Below are 21,923 nucleotides of genomic sequence, written 5' to 3' on the forward strand. Positions count from 1 at the left end.
ATCTTCTATCAAATGTAATCCAACAATATACTTCCTTCTATCAAATGAAATGTAGTGTTAAAAGAAAAAGAAAAAGATTAGTCATTTTACAGTTGTCACAATCACATAAAATGAAAACAAATACTTGGACATTTGTCTTTAAATCAAGTTGAACAGAAAAGGAGAAAAATATATTGACATATTTGGAGAAAACAATAATAATATATCCATCTCGTCTATAAAAGACAAGCTTGGTCTCACATCACATCACAATGCATTCAGCAGCATCTTTCCTTCACAAGCTTTCCATCAGAAAAAAAAGATTAGGCAAAAATGTTCATCGAAAGCTTCAAGGTTGAATCTCCAAACGTGAAGTACACAGAGAATGAGATTCATTCACTGTATGACTACCAAACACCTGAGCTCGTTCACGAGAGCAAGAATGGTGCGTATCAATGGACCGTGAAGCCAAAAACCGTAAAATACGAGTTTAAGACCGACACTCATGTGCCCAAACTTGGGTATTTATTCTTCTCTAATTTCCGGCCTTAGCTTAATAATTGTATCATACGGTTTATACATTTTTCTTTGTATATGTCAACGATGTTTGTGCTTTGTCTAAACTTATTTTGGCAGAGTGATGCTCGTTGGTTGGGGAGGAAACAATGGTTCTACTCTTACCGCTGGTGTTATCGCCAATCGTGAGTGAGTAAAATATTTTCTTCTTGATTAATTTCTCTAATATTAATTGTTTTACTTTCTTTATAATACTACTACTAGGATAAGATTCGCGTCTTGCGCGGGATGAAATTGTTATTTTTATTATATTTTGGAGAATAAAATAATAGTTCGGTTTCATTTGGATTATAGGTGTTAAATCCGGATATCGGGTTGGTTTCGGTTGGTTCGGTTTTTTCGATATTTTGGTTAGTAAAATATAACTACTAATCTAAATCCAAATTTACTTCGGTTCGATTTGGTTTACATACCGTCGGTTTTCAGTTTATTCGGTTTTATACCAAAAAACATAATTATTTATTTTGAGATCATATTATATACTATACAAATTTTATAGTTATGTTGTCAAAAAGTCATTTATAAAAAATATTATATATTTAAATAAAAGAATAAAAACAAAAAATGCTTCTATCATCTAATAAAATAATCAAATATAGAATTAATATCAAAGCTCTAAATTTTGAAAATAAAAATAAAAAACAAAACAAAGCATGAAATAAAAGCTTTTCTATTCTTCCATATTTAGTGTTCATCAAATTAATATGTCTTCGATTGAACACAACCCTATTTTTTAAAAAAATAAAAAAAGTTGTACAGAATTTCAACTAATTTTTGTCCATCAAATTTATAATTTTTACTTCAATTTAGTTAATGTTAAAATAAAGCAAAAAGATCAAAAAAGAAAGACTAAAAAATAAGAAACCACACTTGCAGTAAATTATTACTTAATTATAATTCAAGTCATTTATAAATTATAATTATAGTTCAACTCATATAACAAATAGATATTCATGCGTCATTATAAATATATACATATTTACATGTTTAAATTTAATCGGTTATAAATCAAACCATTTCCAAATCCTACGATTTTTATAAAATCACATCCATTTGGTTACGATGGTATATACAAAAAATAACATATTATCTATTTCTGTTCGGTTCGGTACTTTTTGATTTTAGCATATTGAACAGCCCTAATTTGGATATTAGTTGGTTTTGATTGTTTTTATCGTCTTATTATCCTATTGTAGAATTAGAATTTAAATTCATATTTTTTGGAACCTTACATGTGAATTTTATATTAAAAACAAAACATAAAATACATAGTTTGAACACATATATATAGAGTGTGAAAACATTTATGAGAGTGTGAATGCTCATTCTCAAATCATTGTGAGAATGCCACATATCCATTATAGTGTAAACACATTTCTTAGAATGCTTTTCCTTTAATATATATATAGGGGATATGTTGGGTTTGAACATTTGTAATTGTAATTGTGGACAGAAATCTATTTTGAATTTATGATGAGCCTGATCGATTTGGGCTTAAATTTTTATCACCCTCTTTATATATATATATATATAATTGTAATGTGGTCAATAAGTCACTTTTATTACAAAATATGTTCTACATTTTTTTAAATACTTAACTTTCACATCATTGAGAACCATTTTAATGATTTTAGAACCATCATCTTATTATTTTCAAATTGAATTATTTTGACTTTAGTCTTCCACATAATTTTGAAAGGTTTCAACTGAACGACTAAAATTGATGCAGCTAATTTGTTGCTTTAAATTGTTAGTGTATATATATATATATATATATATTTATATTATTTAATTTGAATATTTATTAAATAAAAATTCATATTAATACAATTTTATGATTATTTGTATCTTATTATAACAAAACAAATTAAGTTATTGATCACAAAATTTTCAAAATGAGATCTTCAAATTTCTAATAATTTATAAAATATTTTTAAAAATTCAAAATATAACATTTAATATAAAAAATGTTTTTATTATATAGTTAATGTGATTGTTTAATATCTTTTAATAATATAAAATAATAAAAGAACTAAGATACAAAATTGTTATCAAATATTCATTATTCATAATAATTACTTTTCATATATACGTTAATCATATTAGATAATTTCATAACTTTTATTTAAGGAAAGTGCGAGATTGTTTTTTGTACATTATTTATCAATTCGATAGTTAGTTTAATAAAAAGTGTAATATAAGTTAAGATGGACCAAAAAACTTTTCTAAGAATAGTATATTTTATATATTATATTTTATATAGTTATTTATTAAATGAAACTTCATAATCATACGGTTCTATGATCATTCATATCGTTTTATAACAAAATATTTAAATCATTGATAACAAAATTTTAAATGAGAAAAAATTAATAAGTTTATAATTTATAAATGTTCTTGCCGTGCTTCGAAAGCGCGGATTCTTTTGGATTGTAAATAAAGTTTGTGAGTTGGTATTTTGAAATTGTTGTACATTATTATGATACAAAGTCATATTATATCCAATTAAGAATTTATTTGAAATTATATAATTTATGAATTAGTTTATCTATGATTTTGTATGTACATCTTACGTAACTCTCTCTTATGCATGGATATTTTACCTCACCCGTAAAATAAAATTGAAATCAACTTGGAAATATAGGGACAGTTTGGGTTCGGGTCCAGGGCAATATACATATTCGTTTTTCAGGATCTGCATGTTTCTTTTCGAGTCAATATCCTACGTGAGACATGACCGGATATCCAAGTATCTGAAACATTTTGTGTATGCTAGATATATTTAAGTATTTTAGATATTGTTTTTGGTATTAGAATACTTTATAAGTTTGAGTTAGGGCTTCGATTTTAGTTAAGGGCCTCAAGTAAAATTTAAATTATAAACCCCTATATAGGGTATTTAGAAACAAATTTTCATATTTTCGGTTTCCTCGGATCAGATTTCAAGTATGATTTTAGGTCGTTTTCGGTAGTTCGATATTTTTTGGGTATTTGTTTGGGGTTCGGGTCTTTTTTTGTGTTTCAGTATTTTCTTTTTGGTTTTTAGGTATTTCAAGTCTTTTCGGGTCCTAAATATCCAAAAAAAATCTGGATCCGCTATGTATCCGAAAATTACAGGTATTTTGAAAGTATTTGAATTATGGACCCAAATCATCATGGAACGAAATGAACCAACCCAAACCTAAACCAAAAAGAATATAAATACTCGAAATGAACCAACCCGAAATGATTTTTTGTAATTAAAATTTTAGTCTTTTTAATAGTATAAACTATGTAAATATCCAAAAGAGCTTTAGAAGCGCAGATTCCAAATTTAAAATAATATTTAAAAAATGAATTTCTATATCAGATAGTATAGGTTTGAGCACATTTACCCGGAATCGCGAATCAAACTGAAAAAAACGAAACCAAAATTAAACTGAATTTTATAAATTGCCTAACATATCATATATCTCTGAAACCTAAAAATTGAAATCAAACCGAAAACCAATTGGATAGCTTAATTTCAAAATACAAATTATAAACTCCGGGTATTATCTTAAGCTTATATATTGTAAGATTTTCCTTTTTCAAATATATTTTTTCCTTTGAAAATATCATTAATGTTAATGATTTTCTTGTTTTATAAAGGTTTAATAAATGGTACATAGTTTAGATTTAGAGTTATGGTTTTAGGGATTATCGTTAATATTTGAATTGAATTGAATAACATGTTGTTAATATAAATTAAACTTGTTATTCAGTAACATTAAAAAGTTTGTTATGAGCACAGTCTATATATTATAAATTTATAGCATAAATTTGTGTTTAAATATTACTTTAAGCTATGACAAAAAGATGAAGTTCATAATGAACGTTTTATGAAACAACAATACTCTAAGCGTATACTGTAAAGGTAAAACGAATGTTAGAGTTGACAAAAAGATGACGGTTAGATAATATCATTATACTTATCATGAGTCTTTCTTCGAAACTTATAAAAGCAATGTATAAAAGTATTGCACTATGATCTTTTATTAATATTTTTAACAAAGAAGAAATATGTAAGAGAAATATCTGTGGCCCAACATGTCAAAATCGTAAAATAGTGGTAGAGCAAAATATGATATAGTCGGGTTTTATTATTCCAAGTAGAATAATTTTATATGGTATATAGTTTAATATATATATATATATATATATATATATTATTAAATGATACTTTTTACTCATATGGTTTTAAAATCATGTGTATCTTTTCATAATAAAAGTGTTAAACCATTGATCATTAATTTTTAACATAATAATTTTAATAGTTTTAGTCATATATTGTCATTTTTTAAAAATTCAAAATATAACATATACGAAAAAATCTAAATTTTAATTTTATAGCTAATTCGATTGTTTAATTTATTTTAATAATATAAAATTAAACAAAAAATGATGGAGGAGATATAAATTGTTATCAAATCTTTATTATTAGAAAAATTAATTGTCATATATATATATATTAGTCATTTATGGTAATTCCGTAGGTTTTATTTAAGGAAAGAAAATAAATAGTAATTATATCTAGCGGAACAATCATAAATGCTTCCATCATAAATATCATATTATATCATCATATCATATAGTTTAACCAACGAATGTATCTAGCAACATATAAAAATTGAATGTGGACCTACTTATTTTTTAATTAAATGTAATTAATTACCTAATTGAGTGACACCTAAGCATTGGGATCTTTTTTAGGGCCTGACTGGTGTAACCGCAGCGGTTGCGGTTGCGGTTACGGGAGTTTGCGGGTGCGGGTAGTTGCGGTTTTAAACGTTTTCTAGAGATTTGTACGACTGGTACAGCTGTTAGAAATTGTTGCGTTTGCGGGACTCTTATGACTGGTAAACTACCAAACACAACATTTGTTAAATAATAATTTAACAATATTTACATTTTATGTAATTATAAAAATATTAAAATCATAATAATATGATAAAATAAAATTTATATTTATAAAATCATATTATTCAATTTTAAAAATGTATAGAAAATATTTTAGTTTTGAATTTTTATAATATAAATTGAAATATAATATGAATACATTTTACAATTTCTATTATTTCAGTTGAAAATTTTTATTGGATATTTTTAGTATTATTTTTATTTATTATGTTTTTAAAGAAAAAAATTACATTCCCGCAACCGCCCGCAACCGCAAACGCTAGCTGGAACCAGCTTTTGATTTTAAGAGGTTCGGAGCGGTTTGAAGCGATTTGTAGCGTTTTCTGTGATTGTTTCGAAACGCCAACAACCGCTATGAACCGCAAAAGCTGCGTTTGCGGGTGGTAGCGGGAAAACCAGTCAGCCCCTTAATCATTACAAAATTGAGGTTACAATTTTTCAAATGTTTCTCTTTTAATATATAGGGGATTTTTTTGCTTAACTTTATAATACTACTGTTTCAAATTTGATTAAAGTTGTGCGTCTGTCTTATTGCGGGTGGGTCAATAAATTATTTATATTCCCGCAACTGGACACTATAATAATGCAAAAGTTGGAATTTATTTAAAGAAAAATATTAAATAAATCCCAACTTTTGCATTATTATAGTGTCCAGTTGCGGGAATATGAATAATTTATTGACCCACCCGTAATAAGACAGACGCACAACTTTATTCAAATTTGAAACAGTAGAATTAAGAAGTCGAGAAACCCATTTAAGAAACAACGAGAAAGTTTTAATCTTTTGCTGAATTTTGACTTGAGAGAAAAGGCTAAGAGGAAGAAGATACCTAGAATTAGGAGATTTGGTAAAGTAACCCTAGAAAGAAAGAAGAAGCATTTAGTTTCTCTTCTTCGATCGGGACACTGGAAGTGAAAAGAAAAAACAGCTCAATTTGAACAAGGGAGAGAGATGAGAGAGATGAGAGAGATGGATCTTCTCTCTTGTCTGTGAAAAAGTTTGGGACAGAGAGAAGAGTAAAGTGATTTATGTGAACCCCTATTATCGAAATAACTCCAATTTTACTCACGCTCCCCTGTCTCTGCTTCTGTCGGATCCGGTTTTTGTCCGGTTCGGTATCACCGGTCTATTCTTTTTTTTACCAAATTAATTTAATGTATTACTAGCCTTATTTTCAAAAAGAGATTGGCAGACTAATAATAACTTAACATCATATTTTGATGTTATAAAAACGTTATATGCCACTATATTACACTTACGTGGTTTTCTTCTACAAAAAATAATAATAATAAACATATGTTAACCAGAATAGTAAACCAGACCAGCATAGTTAACCACTAATCTAATAATGGATGCCCATTAATTAGTAGTCCAAAATGTGTTAGTGTTAGTTTCGGACTAGAGGCCCACTAAAATTCGCATCCCTCCAATCCACTAAATGGTTTCACGCATCAATATGGGCTTTATAGACCATAATACCCGTGAACCCAACTCATTGGACTACTAAAACTATTAGCTTCAAGCTTCAGCCTATTATTGTTTTCGTTTTCCTTTATGTGTTTAGTCTGAAGTCGGAACTCTTTGATTTTACTACTATGAAGTCAATTTAATTCAGTCATTTCTTTTATAAACTCTATCTGCTGTTCCGGTCGGCTCTGAAAGAAATATATTTGATGATATAGAGTGGACTGGCTATCATACTATCTGATCCGAATTTAGGATATGTTCCGACTAATGCCAAAAGTGAACTGATATGTTACGATCCACCATGTCAATCACTTGAGCCGAAACTTAAATTCAGATTGGCCAGATAGTAATATAATTTAATTTAAAGAAAATCGAATTCAGAATTGATATAGTACATACTAAACCCCAAAAAATTATCACTAGGCTATGTGGTTGTATTCGTGACTCATGAATTTCAGAACAGTATATCAAGTCTCGGCTTTGAGTCGCTCTAATAAATTTGGCGTCGTACGATTTCCTCTATCCATCTCCTCTCTTCTTGGTCGTTCTAAACTTCCAATGCTCGTTTGCCTTATTTTCTTGTTGTAGTCTTTGTTCTTTTGTGGGTTTCTTTATTTACTCTAAATTTATATTTTGGCTTTCAAGTTTTCGGAATTGGTCTCTCCGATTATGGAGCTCTGGTTTTGAAGATTTAGGATCTTCTATCAAATGTAATCCAACAATATACTTCCTTCTATCAAATGAAATGTAGTGTTAAAAGAAAAAGAAAAAGATTAGTCATTTTACAGTTGTCACAATCACATAAAATGAAAACAAATACTTGGACATTTGTCTTTAAATCAAGTTGAACAGAAAAGGAGAAAAATATATTGACATATTTGGAGAAAACAATAATAATATATCCATCTCGTCTATAAAAGACAAGCTTGGTCTCACATCACATCACAATGCATTCAGCAGCATCTTTGTAAAGTAGAATAGAATATGATAATATTATTGTGTTGTGATGATAAGAGAATACAAGATGTATATATATAGTAGTAACATTAACATAATGTTAATACTAGATAATGATAACTTTCCTAAACGTTAATGTAAATATGCTAAGAGTATCTTGAGATTAACTTGATCTTCAAGTCTTTCCTTTTAGTCTTGAGGGTCTTCATGGGTTTCACGGGTTTTACAGACTAGGTCCGTAAGATATATATCTTCCGGCCCAACATATCTCTAATACTCCCCCGCACGACAAACGTGGGATGCAACACGCAAATCTGCAATCATAAAGCAGACCACGTATGTCGTGGACACTATGTCGAGGAAAACAAATCAGTAGATTCCTTCGGGAATAAACTTCAACTTAGAAAAGGAGGATGAAATTTCAGCTTTTCTTTGGTCTTGACAATGGGAATACATCCCGTGGGCGCAACTGCAGCTCCAAAAAAACAATCGTCCATGACTTGGACAGTCCATACACGGACTAAAAAAAAATTGACCTAAAAATTTGAGGATAACTAAAACTCTCCCGTAATGGTTAAACTATAACCAACAATATTCCAAACTTTGGAATAACAATCTTCTTAAGAAATTCTAAACTATAGAAAATTTTACATAAAAAAAAAAACAACCCATGTGAAAGCCACAAACCCTTGACACTACTAAAACTCTCAATCATTCTTTTCCACTCACCGATCAAAACAATAATATTAAAGGAAAGAATTTTAAACAAAATCCCTTGACTCGTTACTAGGTAACGTACTAAAAGAAAACCCTAATACTTTTATTAAGAGGTAACTAAATAACATAAGAGAACTTGACATTTATTTTGACGTCTTCATCTGGATCATCGTCACTGGTATCTTCTTGATCATCGTCAACACCACCGATGATCATAATCATCAAATCTTAAAACTTGCGGAAGCTTTAATTTTGATCCCTAAAAATCGAATGCTCTGATACCATGTAAAGTAGAATAGAATATGATAATATTATTGTGTTGTGATGATAAGAGAATACAAGATGTATATATATAGTAGTAACATTAACATAATGTTAATACTAGATAATGATAACTTTCCTAAACGTTAATGTAAATATGCTAAGAGTATCTTGAGATTAACTTGATCTTCAAGTCTTTCCTTTTAGTCTTGAGGGTCTTCATGGGTTTCACGGGTTTTACAGACTAGGTCCGTAAGATATATATCTTCCGGCCCAACATATCTCTAATAACATAATGTTATTAGAGATAATGTTAATACTCGATGATGATAAGAGAATACAAGATGTATATATATAGTAGTAACATTAACATAATGTTAATACTAGATAATGATAACTTTCCTAAACGTTAATGTAAATATGCTAAGAGTATCTTGAGATTAACTTGATCTTCAAGTCTTTCCTTTTAGTCTTGAGGGTCTTCATGGGTTTCACGGGTTTTACAGACTAGGTCCGTAAGATATATATCTTCCGGCCCAACATATCTCTAATAATCTTTCCTTCACAAGCTTTCCATCAGAAAAAAAAGATTAGGCAAAAATGTTCATCGAAAGCTTCAAAGGTTGAATCTCCAAACGTGAAGTACACAGAGAATGAGATTCATTCACTGTATGACTACCAAACCACTGAGCTCGTTCACGAGAGCAAGAATGGTGCGTATCAATGGACCGTGAAGCCAAAAACCGTAAAATACGAGTTTAAGACCGACACTCATGTGCCCAAACTTGGGTATTTATTCTTCTCTAATTTCCGGCCTTAGCTTAATAATTGTATCATACGGTTTATACATTTTTCTTTGTATATGTCAACGATGTTTGTGCTTTGTCTAAACTTATTTTGGCAGAGTGATGCTCGTTGGTTGGGGAGGAAACAATGGTTCTACTCTTACCGCTGGTGTTATCGCCAATCGTGAGTAAAATATTTTCTTCTTGATTAATTTCTCTAATATTAATTGTTTTACTTTCTTTATAATACTACTACTAGGATAAGATTCGCGTCTTGCGCGGGATGAAATTGTTATTTTTATTATATTTTGGAGAATAAAATAATAGTTCGGTTTCATTTGGATTATAGGTGTTAAATCCGGATATCGGGTTGGTTTCGGTTGGTTCGGTTTTTTCGATATTTTGGTTAGTAAAATATAACTACTAATCTAAATCCAAATTTACTTCGGTTCGATTTGGTTTACATACCGTCGGTTTTCAGTTTATTCGGTTTTATACCAAAAAACATAATTATTTATTTTGAGATCATATTATATACTATACAAATTTTATAGTTATGTTGTCAAAAAGTCATTTATAAAAAATATTATATATTTAAATAAAAGAATAAAAACAAAAAATGCTTCTATCATCTAATAAAATAATCAAATATAGAATTAATATCAAAGCTCTAAATTTTGAAAATAAAAATAAAAAACAAAACAAAGCATGAAATAAAAGCTTTTCTATTCTTCCATATTTAGTGTTCATCAAATTAATATGTCTTCGATTGAACACAACCCTATTTTTAAAAAAAATAAAAAAAAGTTGTACAGAATTTCAACTAATTTTTGTCCATCAAATTTATAATTTTTACTTCAATTTAGTTAATGTTAAAATAAAGCAAAAAGATCAAAAAAGAAAGACTAAAAAATAAGAAACCACACTTGCAGTAAATTATTACTTAATTATAATTCAAGTCATTTATAAATTATAATTATAGTTCAACTCATATAACAAATAGATATTCATGCGTCATTATAAATATATACATATTTACATGTTTAAATTTAATCGGTTATAAATCAAACCATTTCCAAATCCTACGATTTTTATAAAATCACATCCATTTGGTTACGATGGTATATACAAAAATAACATATTATCTATTTCTGTTCGGTTCGGTACTTTTTGATTTTAGCATATTGAACAGCCCTAATTTGGATATTAGTTGGTTTTGATTGTTTTTATCGTCTTATTATCCTATTGTAGAATTAGAATTTAAATTCATATTTTTTGGAACCTTACATGTGAATTTTATATTAAAAACAAAACATAAAATACATAGTTTGAACACATATATATAGAGTGTGAAAACATTTATAAGAGTGTGAATGCTCATTCTCAAATCATTGTGAGAATGCCACATATCCATTATAGTGTAAACACATTTCTTAGAATGCTTTTCCTTTAATATATATATAGGGGATATGTTGGGTTGAACATTTGTAATTGTAATTGTGGACAGAAATCTATTTTGAATTTATGATGAGCCTGATCGATTTGGGCTTAAATTTTTATCACCCTCTTTATATATATATATATATATATATATAAATTGTAATGTGGTCAATAAGTCACTTTTATTACAAAATATGTTCTACATTTTTTTAAATACTTAACTTTCACATCATTGAGAACCATTTTAATGATTTTAGAACCATCATCTTATTATTTTCAAAATTGAATTATTTTGACTTTAGTCTTCCACATAATTTTGAAAGGTTTCAACTGAACGACTAAAATTGATGCAGCTAATTTTGTTGCTTTAAATTGTTAGTGTATATATATATATATATATTTATATTATTTAATTTGAATATTTATTAAATAAAAATCATATTAATACAATTTTATGATTATTTGTATCTTATTATAACAAAACAAATTAAGTTATTGATCACAAAATTTTCAAAATGAGATCTTCAAATTTCTAATAATTTATAAATATTTTTAAAAATTCAAAATATAACATTTAATATAAAAAATGTTTTTATTATATAGTTAATGTGATTGTTTAATATCTTTTAATAATATAAAATAATAAAAGAACTAAGATACAAAATTGTTATCAAATATTCATTATTCATAATAATTACTTTTCATATATACGTTAATCATATTAGATAATTTCATAACTTTTATTTAAGGAAAGTGCGAGATTGTTTTTTGTACATTATTTATCAATTCGATAGTTAGTTTAATAAAAAGTGTAATATAAGTTAAGATGGACCAAAAACTTTTCTAAGAATAGTATATTTTATATATTATATTTTATATAGTTATTTATTAAATGAAACTTCATAATCATACGGTTCTATGATCATTCATATCGTTTTATAACAAAATATTTAAATCATTGATAACAAAATTTTAAATGAGAAAAAATTAATAAGTTTATAATTTATAAATGTTCTTGCCGTGCTTCGAAAGCGCGGATTCTTTGGATTGTAAATAAAGTTTGTGAGTTGGTATTTTGAAATTGTTGTACATTATTATGATACAAAGTCATATTATATCCAATTAAGAATTTATTTGAAATTATATAATTTATGAATTAGTTTATCTATGATTTTGTATGTACATCTTACGTAACTCTCTCTTATGCATGGATATTTTACCTCACCCGTAAAATAAAATTGAAATCAACTTGGAAATATAGGGACAGTTTGGGTTCGGGTCCAGGGCAATATACATATTCGTTTTTCAGGATCTGCATGTTTCTTTTCGAGTCAATATCCTACGTGAGACATGACCGGATATCCAAGTATCTGAAACATTTTGTGTATGCTAGATATATTTAAGTATTTTAGATATTGTTTTTGGTATTAGAATACTTTATAAGTTTGAGTTAGGGCTTCGATTTTAGTTAAGGGCCTCAAGTAAAATTTAAATTATAAACCCCTATATAGGGTATTTAGAAACAAATTTTCATATTTTCGGTTTCCTCGGATCAGATTTCAAATATGATTTTAGGTCGTTTTCGGTAGTTCGATATTTTTTGGGTATTTGTTTGGGGTTTCGGGTCTTTTTTTGTGTTTCAGTATTTTCTTTTTGGTTTTTAGGTATTTCAAGTCTTTTCGGGTCCTAAATATCCAAAAAAAATCTGGATCCGCTATGTATCCGAAAATTACAGGTATTTTGAAAGTATTTGAATTATGGACCCAAATCATCATGGAACGAAATGAACCAACCCAAACCTAAACCAAAAAGAATATAAATACTCGAAATGAACCAACCCGAAATGATTTTTTGTAATTAAAATTTTAGTCTTTTTAATAGTATAAACTATGTAAATATCCAAAAGAGCTTTAGAAGCGCAGATTCCAAATTTAAAATAATATTTAAAAAATGAATTTCTATATCAGATAGTATAGGTTTGAGCACATTTACCCGGAATCGCGAATCAAACTGAAAAAAACGAAACCAAAATTAAACTGAATTTTATAAATTGCCTAACATATCATATATCTCTGAAACCTAAAAATTGAAATCAAACCGAAAACCAATTGGATAGCTTAATTTCAAAATACAAATTATAAACTCCGGGTATTATCTTAAGCTTATATATTGTAAGATTTTCCTTTTTCAAATATATTTTTTCCTTTGAAAATATCATTAATGTTAATGATTTTCTTGTTTTATAAAGGTTTAATAAATGGTACATAGTTTAGATTTAGAGTTATGGTTTTAGGGATTATCGTTAATATTTGAATTGAATTGAATAACATGTTGTTAATATAAATTAAACTTGTTATTCAGTAACATTAAAAAGTTTGTTATGAGCACAGTCTATATATTATAAATTTATAGCATAAATTTGTGTTTAAATATTACTTTAAGCTATGACAAAAAGATGAAGTTCATAATGAACGTTTTATGAAACAACAATACTCTAAGCGTATACTGTAAAGGTAAAACGAATGTTAGAGTTGACAAAAAGATGACGGTTAGATAATATCATTATACTTATCATGAGTCTTTCTTCGAAACTTATAAAAGCAATGTATAAAAGTATTGCACTATGATCTTTTATTAATATTTTTAACAAAGAAGAAATATGTAAGAGAAATATCTGTGGCCCAACATGTCAAAATCGTAAAATAGTGGTAGAGCAAAATATGATATAGTCGGGTTTTATTATTCCAAGTAGAATAATTTTATATGGTATATAGTTTAATATATATAATATATATATATATATTTAAATGATACTTTTTACTCATATGGTTTTAAAATCATGTGTATCTTTTCATAATAAAAGTGTTAAACCATTGATCATTAATTTTAACATAATAATTTTAATAGTTTTAGTCATATATTGTCATTTTTTAAAAATTCAAAATATAACATATACGAAAAAATCTAAATTTTAATTTTATAGCTAATTCGATTGTTTAATTTATTTTAATAATATAAAATTAAACAAAAAATGATGGAGGAGATATAAATTGTTATCAAATCTTTATTATTAGAAAAATTAATTGTCATATATATATATATATATATATATATATTAGTCATTTATGGTAATTCCGTAGGTTTTATTTAAGGAAAGAAAATAAAATAGTAATTATATCTAGCGGAACAATCATAAATGCTTCCATCATAAATATCATATTATATCATCATATCATATAGTTTAACCAACGAATGTATCTAGCAACATATAAAAATTGAATGTGGACCTACTTATTTTTTAATTAAATGTAATTAATTACCTAATTGAGTGACACCTAAGCATTGGGATCTTTTTTAGGGCCTGACTGGTGTAACCGCAGCGGTTGCGGTTGCGGTTACGGGAGTTTGCGGGTGCGGGTAGTTGCGGTTTTAAACGTTTTCTAGAGATTTGTACGACTGGTACAGCTGTTAGAAATTGTTGCGTTTGCGGGACTCTTATGACTGGTAAACTACCAAACACAACATTTGTTAAATAATAATTTAACAATATTTACATTTTATGTAATTATAAAAATATTAAAAATCATAATAATATGATAAAAATAAAATTTATATTTATAAAATCATATTATTCAATTTTAAAAATGTATAGAAAATATTTTAGTTTTGAATTTTTATAATATAAATTGAAATATAATATGAATACATTTTACAATTTCTATTATTTCAGTTGAAATTTTTTATTGGATATTTTTAGTATTATTTTTATTTATTATGTTTTTAAAGAAAAAAATTACATTCCCGCAACCGCCCGCAACCGCAAACGCTAGCTGGAACCAGCTTTTGATTTTAAGAGGTTTGGAGCGGTTTGAAGCGATTTGTAGCGTTTTCTGTGATTGTTTCGAAACGCCAACAACCGCTATGAACCGCAAAAGCTGCGTTTGCGGGTGGTAGCGGGAAAACCAGTCAGCCTTTAATCATTACAAAATTGAGGTTACAATTTTTCAAATGTTTCTCTTTTAATATATAGGGGATTTTTTTGCTTAACTTTATAATACTACTGTTTCAAATTTGAATAAAGTTGTGCGTCTGTCTTATTGCGGGTGGGTCAATAAATTATTCATATTCCCGCAACTGGACACTATAATAATGCAAAAGTTGGGATTTATTTAATATTTTTCTTCATTTTGTCCTGCTCTTCCATTTTTTGTACTCTTCAATTCCTAATATGTTTCTAAGTAATTTAAGTATTTTTCTTCTGATTTCCAGTAATTCAGTCTAGTGCTTCATTCAACATCTCCATCTGTAAACATTTTAGAAATCATTTAGCAAAAAAAAAAAAAACATTTTAGAAATCAAAGGTCAGAAACCAGCCCCATGATGACATGTTTTGTCTAGAGCTTTTCTTGTGTCTGAAGTTGTTTCATTAAGATCTGTTAACAAATTTGAGAATATTTAAAAAATGCTAAAAAAATGTTTATGACACTAAAGAAGAGTACCATTTACTGTATCTTTGTTTCAAATATCGTGAAAGACCAGCTTGTACCATTCCAAAAAAGCATATCATTCACTGTCTAATAAAAAGGAGAAAAACATAAAGGGAATTCAGTATTCAAAAGAACAAAAAGGAAAGTAATTAAGCAAACATGCCATATTCATGGCGTTCTTCACGTTTTTGATATCATCCAAAGGAATGATTTGATAAATAAGCTTATTTGTGCTAAGTGTAGCTCCTGGTTTACCACTTAGATAACTTTTGGTGTCCCCGGGAAACCCATAAAAGCCAAAGCCTTGGAAACTTAAACACAAGTGTAGAATATTGTTTTTGGTGTGGCCACGATGATCTTTTTCTTCTTCTTTGTAATACGTAAGGAGGAAGGTATGAAGGTTTTCATATTTTCTGCAACTATACCAAAGACAGAAACAAAGTTTTTATGTAAAGAAAAGAGTAAAACTCATGATAAGGATATAAAGAAAGTAGAGAAGAAACGTTACCTGTGTTTCAAACAAACACAGTTATACACTCAACAACTTCATCTAGATACTCTCGTTTTTTTAGGTCCTTTTGGAATTTTTAATTAACTTCTGTTTCACAGAAGCTTGAATCCTTTCTCCCTGTAAGTGTGAAAATTACTCAATCATACCAATATTTCATGAGTATACAACATATTTTTAGAAAACAAACCACTATTTAGGTAAACACTCAACAACTTCATCTACCAAATATTTTTTAGATATCAAAGTCTGTACACCTTTTCATCCACAAGGATAGCTTCCATCCTGAGAACAACTTCAGGTTTATGTTTGGAATAGTAGTCCCATATCTGTGAGACCAAAACTCGGATTTTCCATTCTTTTTTTGAGATGAACTGAGCTGGGAGATAGGAGTATACTCCGGTGGTATCTTCAACCTAAACACTGCAGAAAGAGATAGAAAGTATAAACCTTTGCAGAGTGTTTTGGCTACTATGGTAAAAAAAAGAGATGAAGCGATGGTGGAAAAAAAAAGATGAAACAATGGTAATAAAGAAAAAGGGAAAGATGAAACTACCGTGTGATGATGGTGTTCAGTTGAGAATAATTAGGAGAAGGTTTGTGGGATAAATGATCGTGGCTAGTTATTCTATATTTATCTCTTTTTGTTTATCTCTTTTCACTGTTAAATTAATTTTATAGGAATTTTTATTTTATCTATCCTTTATTATATTAAAAATCTAATTACATACAAAAATAGAAAATCTTGTATTTGATCGCTAGATATTTCTTATATATCACGGAAAATAGACACATGTAGACCAATCATCCATCACCAGGTAAATAATAATTTAGTAGAAAAGATTCTTGTGAAACATCATAGTTGAAGTCGGATATTTGTGCATTTAAAGGAGTATAATATTTTTTTGCAGAGATCAAAACACTCATAGTTTTTAATTTTCAACCATATCAATCCATCATGTGTTTAATAGTTCACTGAATACTATTACTCAATATATCTTCGTTAGTGGAACAATTAATATGTTTTTTAAAAAAAAGGCATAACAATTTATATGGTTGAAGTCGGATATTTTTTTTCAGTTCCACTTTGTTTGCTATAAATAACCGAGTATAGAAGTTTTGGAAGGTGAAACTGTAAACTGGTTTAATGATAATTTATATAGGAAAGGAAGAAAAGATAGAAAATATATAAGCGTAAATTATTTATTCTGAGGAAAATTAAGAAATCGATTGATGAATATTTTGACTGCAGAGAAAAGAAATGAAAAGAAAATATCAATTTTTTTCAAAATTTACCACGTCTAGTTCTGAAGTCGCCTTAATTTTAAATCATTCCTTGTTAATTTAGGGATTCTATATAAAAGATTTTTCTCTTGTTTTAAATCATTCCTTTGTGTGTCAGTTAGATAATTTCTTTATGAACGTTAATTTAGGGATTCTCAAACCAATTGCATTTGTTTTTTATATTTTACAATTATTTTTTAAAAAAAATTTCCACATGTCAGAATACTATTGGCAAGACGACTTGCGCTTTAGTATATAGGGATGATTTTTTACTAGTTTATATATGAAAAATATACTTATAATTTTTCTTTTCTAATAAGTAAAAACTCTATAAGTTAATAATGTCGGACTATAATAATTTATTAATTTATAGAATTATTAATTTAAAATAGCTATTTTTAGATTTTTATTTTAAAAATATTTTTTCTTTATAAGAAAGAAAGAATATTTTATTTTAAAATGTTATATAATATTTAAAATTTGATATACTTGAATTTCATCTATTTTATGAGATTATTTGATATATTTTATGTATGTTGAATACATATAAAATAGTCATACAAATGAGTTTTATATGTGATTTGATAAAGTAACACAAAATATTTTAAAAAAAATTGGAGATACAATTAATTTGGAAGATTTATAAACAGTAAAATACTTTATTTATGAATAAATAAAATTTATTAATTCATGATTTTAACGAGAACATATATATCTAGTTAAAAAAATTTAAATATTATTATCTTGTTATGTTATTGAATCATGTCATATTTTATACTGTCTTAATTTTTGATCTGAAAAATTTATTAATTTACAGTATTTATTAATTTATCTATTAATTTATCATGTATTAACTTATAGTTTATCATATGGTTTAGGTCTTGTACAATTAATTTATAAAAGATAAATCATATATGTATTTGTAAACCCTTTTCCTGTAAACAAGTATTTCTAAACATTACTAACATATTCTAAAATGGAGAAGAACAAAAACATACTATCAAGGAGTTCTAAATATGATAGGTCAATCCGGAAGAAATAGTGTTCGGGGGGTGGGACATAAGCGACATGAACTTAGCAGACGCAATAGGACGAGCCAGTGGCGGACCCAGCCCTTATTTTAAGTGGGGTCAATTTGCTATTAAGTAAAAAAATAAATGTTAAAAAGAGGTCAAGATGGTATCGAACCTGGGTTTTTGTGGGTTCAACAGGTGGACGTTACCACTGCACTACTGATTTTATATGAAATTTAAATACAAATCAGAATTTTTATAAAATTTTTGTGGTGTCACTTGACACCATTACATCCTTAGTGGGTTCGCCTCTGGGACGAGCCAAGGTCCTAGACATCGACCTCCAGAAGCAGTTGCGTCCGTTCATGGAACACATGGTTCCCCTCCCTGGAATCTACGATCCAGATTTCATCGCAGCTAACCAGGGGTCACGAGCCAACTACTTGATCAAAGGAACCAAGAAACAACAGCTCGATCAAGTCATCAAGGACATCAGGTACGTAACTAAACAAAAAGGTTTATGTCTACGATTTGCTAATTGGCTTTTAGTCACTATTCATTACTAGTGCGTTTGGTCGAAATGAGTATAACAAGCTTCTTGTGGTCAAGGATCTAAACAATCACATAGTAATCAAGGCTAACTATAACAGCTAAACCCAAATTCAATAAAAACGTATCGCGCCCGAGAATTTTAATTAATGCTGCGAGAAAGATCTCCGAACTTCATTAGACATAGCTGATCGTTAAAAAAAAAATGATGAAAATATTTAATAAATCAGGGATTTCAAAGAGAATAACAAAGTGGATAGGGTGGTGGTGCTGTGGACGGCCAACACAGAAAGATACAGCAATGTGGTGGCTGGTCTTAACGACACGACGGAGAATCTAATGTCATCTTTGGACAAGAATGAGTCTGAGATTTCTCCTTCTACACTTTACGCCATTGCATGCGTTCTTGAGAACGTTCCTTTCATCAATGGAAGCCCACAAAACACTTTTGTCCCTGGTAATTGAATTAAACCATTGATAGTCTTAACCATGATGAATTTCCTATAGTTAATAACATTGGAATGAAAAATAAAACATACATATATATATTACAGGGCTTATTGAATTGGCAATCAAAAGAAATAGCTTGATCGGTGGTGATGACTTCAAGAGTGGTCAGACAAAGATGAAATCTGTCCTCGTCGATTTCCTTGTCGGCGCTGGTATCAAAGTACGTACTAATAGAAAGAAAAAATAAATTCTTAAACATTCATTTATATATATTATCATAATGCTACAAAATGAAACTAATTGCATTTATATAATATAGCCAACGTCGATAGTGAGTTATAATCACCTTGGGAACAACGACGGCATGAATTTGTCAGCACCTCAAACATTCCGGTCAAAGGAGATATCAAAGAGCAATGTCGTCGACGATATGGTTGCTAGCAACGGTATTATGTTCGAGTCCGGTGAACATCCTGACCATGTTGTGGTCATTAAGGTGATTAATTATATTTAACCTATAATTATAAATCATATTTATGATTTGATTCTTTTTTTACAAGTTATAGAAATTTAAATGTATATAATAATGAATTTTTTTAGGAAAGTAAGAATATATACATGAAGAATGTATTGGATGGTGTTGCAGTATGTGCCGTACGTAGGAGACAGCAAGAGAGCAATGGACGAGTACACATCAGAGATATTCATGGGAGGGAAGAACACAATTGTGATGCACAACACTTGTGAAGACTCACTCTTGGCTGCTCCCATCATTTTGGACCTTGTTCTCCTCGCAGAACTCACCACTAGGATCCAGTTCAAGGCCGAAAATGAGGTTTGCTAGTCTTGGTTGGTCAATGATTTCACTTTGATATAATATTATGAGTTAGGCATCCATTGCTTGTTTGTGTCTGCATTTGTGTTTAGGTTAATACATGTTCCGAATAGTTATTGTCCAAAAATGTGTCTAAAACAGTCGAAGCATTTGATTTGTTGGGGGCTTTTGTTGTTGTTGTTGCAGGGAAAGTTCCATTCTTTCCATCCGGTGGCTACCATCCTAAGTTACCTCTCGAAGTCACCATTGGTAAGCCAAACGAGGCAAACATCGTGCCATTTGACGACGTTATTAAATCACTTTATGAATTTTATTGAATTGGATGCAGGTCCCACCCGGCACACCAGTTGTGAACGCTTTGTCTAAACAGCGTGCAATGCTTGAGAACATACTCAGAGCCTGTGTCGGACTTGCTCCAGAGAACAACATGATTCTCGAGTACAAGTGAGGAGGAGATCAACAAGCAATTAAAATTCGCTTCGTCAACGAACTTGTACTGTTCCGAGCCCAATTTGGTCTGGGTTAAAGTAATATACTACTTTTTTTTTAAAAATGCTTCGTTTAACTTTGCATTGCTTTGCTTTTTTATGTTTTGATGAATAATTACATTTTTTACAATGTAAGTGTTGATTTCTTATTTACAAATATCATCCATGCTGTTTCGAGCCAAATACAGTATTGGTCTCTCGTCCCGATCGAATTTGTAGTCTTCCACCTTACTTAAAATAATTAATAAAAGTGAGGTCACACATTTGTAGCTTTTTGAAATAAAATGATTATTATATTTCATCTGAGACCTAGACTAATCCTTCTTACTTCTGTAGTTCTGTCAACAACAACAACAAAACTAACCCTTTCGATGATATATTAGAGTATCATTTTGATAATATAGTAAGGGCATCTCCAATCTCACTCAATTTTTCACTCTAAAATAGAGTTTAGAGTAAAAAATGTTCAAATAGTATTATGTTTCTTACTCTACAATAAAATGAAAATAGGTTTATTCCAAATATAGAGTAAGTTGTTTTTTCTTTGTTCACCACTCTATTTTTTACTCTAAAATAGAGTACCATTGGAGTAAACTCCATCTCTATTATAGAGTCACTCTTTTTTAGAGTAAAAAATAGAATAAAACCCTTGGAGATACTCTAAGAATATTAGCTACATCTTTCTGTAAATGTAAGTGTTTCGTAGGTAAATAGTCTAATGACATACACATTATAAATAAATCTACATGTTTATTATCGGGAATATGTTTTTTTGTATATTAAAAGACGGGTGGAAATGTCAAAATCCGTAAATAGTGTTACTTTTTTTTTGAACAACAAATAGTGTTATTATATTAGCAATTAAAGGCCCTCAATTAAATTTAACGTTTTCTAAAGCTGAAAATTGAAACTATAAGGATTTAAGTAAGTGATAATTTAAAACATAGAGATGCCTCTAAATAATAGTAGAGGATATAATGATATAATTGACATATCCAGAAAAGATAAAGGATGGTGAGATGATTGGATATAAACCATGCCGTACAGTCACCCAATCTATTCGTAAGTACTTTTCGCATTAAGTTCTATAAAAACAAATGGCGTAATATATTTGTCTGCCACAAAATTTATAGCATAGTTTTATATAGGCTTAGACTTTTAGGAACGTTCGTAGGGTTACCAAAAAAT

The 21,923-nt window shown here is 28.6% G+C and overlaps 2 protein-coding genes and 3 long non-coding RNA genes across 10 annotated transcripts; 3 read left to right on the forward strand and 2 right to left on the reverse strand.

Annotated features, from left to right (window-relative positions):
* Positions 1-13: 13 nt before the first annotated feature.
* Positions 14-6,580, reverse strand: LOC130497435 (uncharacterized). Its single transcript, XR_008936422.1, has 2 exons — positions 6,324-6,580; positions 14-281 (listed from the first exon to the last, which is right to left on the reverse strand). It is a non-coding gene; the product is annotated as an uncharacterized LOC130497435 (long non-coding RNA).
* Positions 279-5,419, forward strand: LOC130497433 (probable inositol 3-phosphate synthase isozyme 3). Of its 2 annotated transcripts, none has more exons than XM_056990215.1 (3): positions 279-500; positions 616-684; positions 5,287-5,419. In XM_056990215.1, the coding sequence occupies exons 1-3, from the start codon at positions 313-315 to the stop codon at positions 5,291-5,293; spliced, it is 264 nt and encodes an 87-aa protein (XP_056846195.1). In that variant the 5' UTR covers positions 279-312; the 3' UTR covers positions 5,294-5,419. The 2 variants fall into 2 exon arrangements, with proteins under 2 accessions (XP_056846195.1, XP_056846194.1); XM_056990214.1 differs by lacking the exon at positions 5,287-5,419 and adding an exon at positions 3,602-4,674.
* A 996-nt stretch (positions 6,581-7,576) lies between the features above and the next one.
* LOC130497436 (uncharacterized) lies at positions 7,577-14,619 on the forward strand. Its single transcript, XR_008936425.1, has 3 exons — positions 7,577-9,685; positions 9,801-9,869; positions 14,480-14,619. It is a non-coding gene; the product is annotated as an uncharacterized LOC130497436 (long non-coding RNA).
* Positions 14,620-15,000: 381 nt separating this feature from the next.
* On the reverse strand, positions 15,001-16,791 carry LOC108817844 (uncharacterized). Of its 5 annotated transcripts, none has more exons than XR_008936423.1 (4): positions 16,673-16,781; positions 16,117-16,539; positions 15,621-16,027; positions 15,001-15,424 (listed from the first exon to the last, which is right to left on the reverse strand). It is a non-coding gene; the product is annotated as an uncharacterized LOC108817844 (long non-coding RNA). The 5 variants fall into 5 exon arrangements; XR_001944078.2 differs by having other exon boundaries at positions 16,117-16,236; positions 16,374-16,781; XR_008936424.1 differs by having other exon boundaries at positions 15,621-15,695; positions 15,864-16,027; positions 16,117-16,781.
* A 1,698-nt stretch (positions 16,792-18,489) lies between these two features.
* LOC108815206 (probable inositol 3-phosphate synthase isozyme 3) lies at positions 18,490-20,897 on the forward strand. Its single transcript, XM_056990212.1, has 7 exons — positions 18,490-18,909; positions 19,193-19,419; positions 19,517-19,632; positions 19,732-19,908; positions 20,059-20,247; positions 20,434-20,496; positions 20,576-20,897. Exons 1-7 carry the CDS (start codon positions 18,779-18,781, stop codon positions 20,693-20,695), a joined length of 1,023 nt encoding a protein of 340 aa, XP_056846192.1. The 5' UTR covers positions 18,490-18,778; the 3' UTR covers positions 20,696-20,897.
* The last annotated feature ends 1,026 nt before the right edge of the window (positions 20,898-21,923 follow it).

Source organism: Raphanus sativus, chromosome 7 (assembly GCF_000801105.2).
Source record: "Raphanus sativus cultivar WK10039 chromosome 7, ASM80110v3, whole genome shotgun sequence".
NCBI lineage: Eukaryota > Viridiplantae > Streptophyta > Magnoliopsida > Brassicales > Brassicaceae > Raphanus > Raphanus sativus.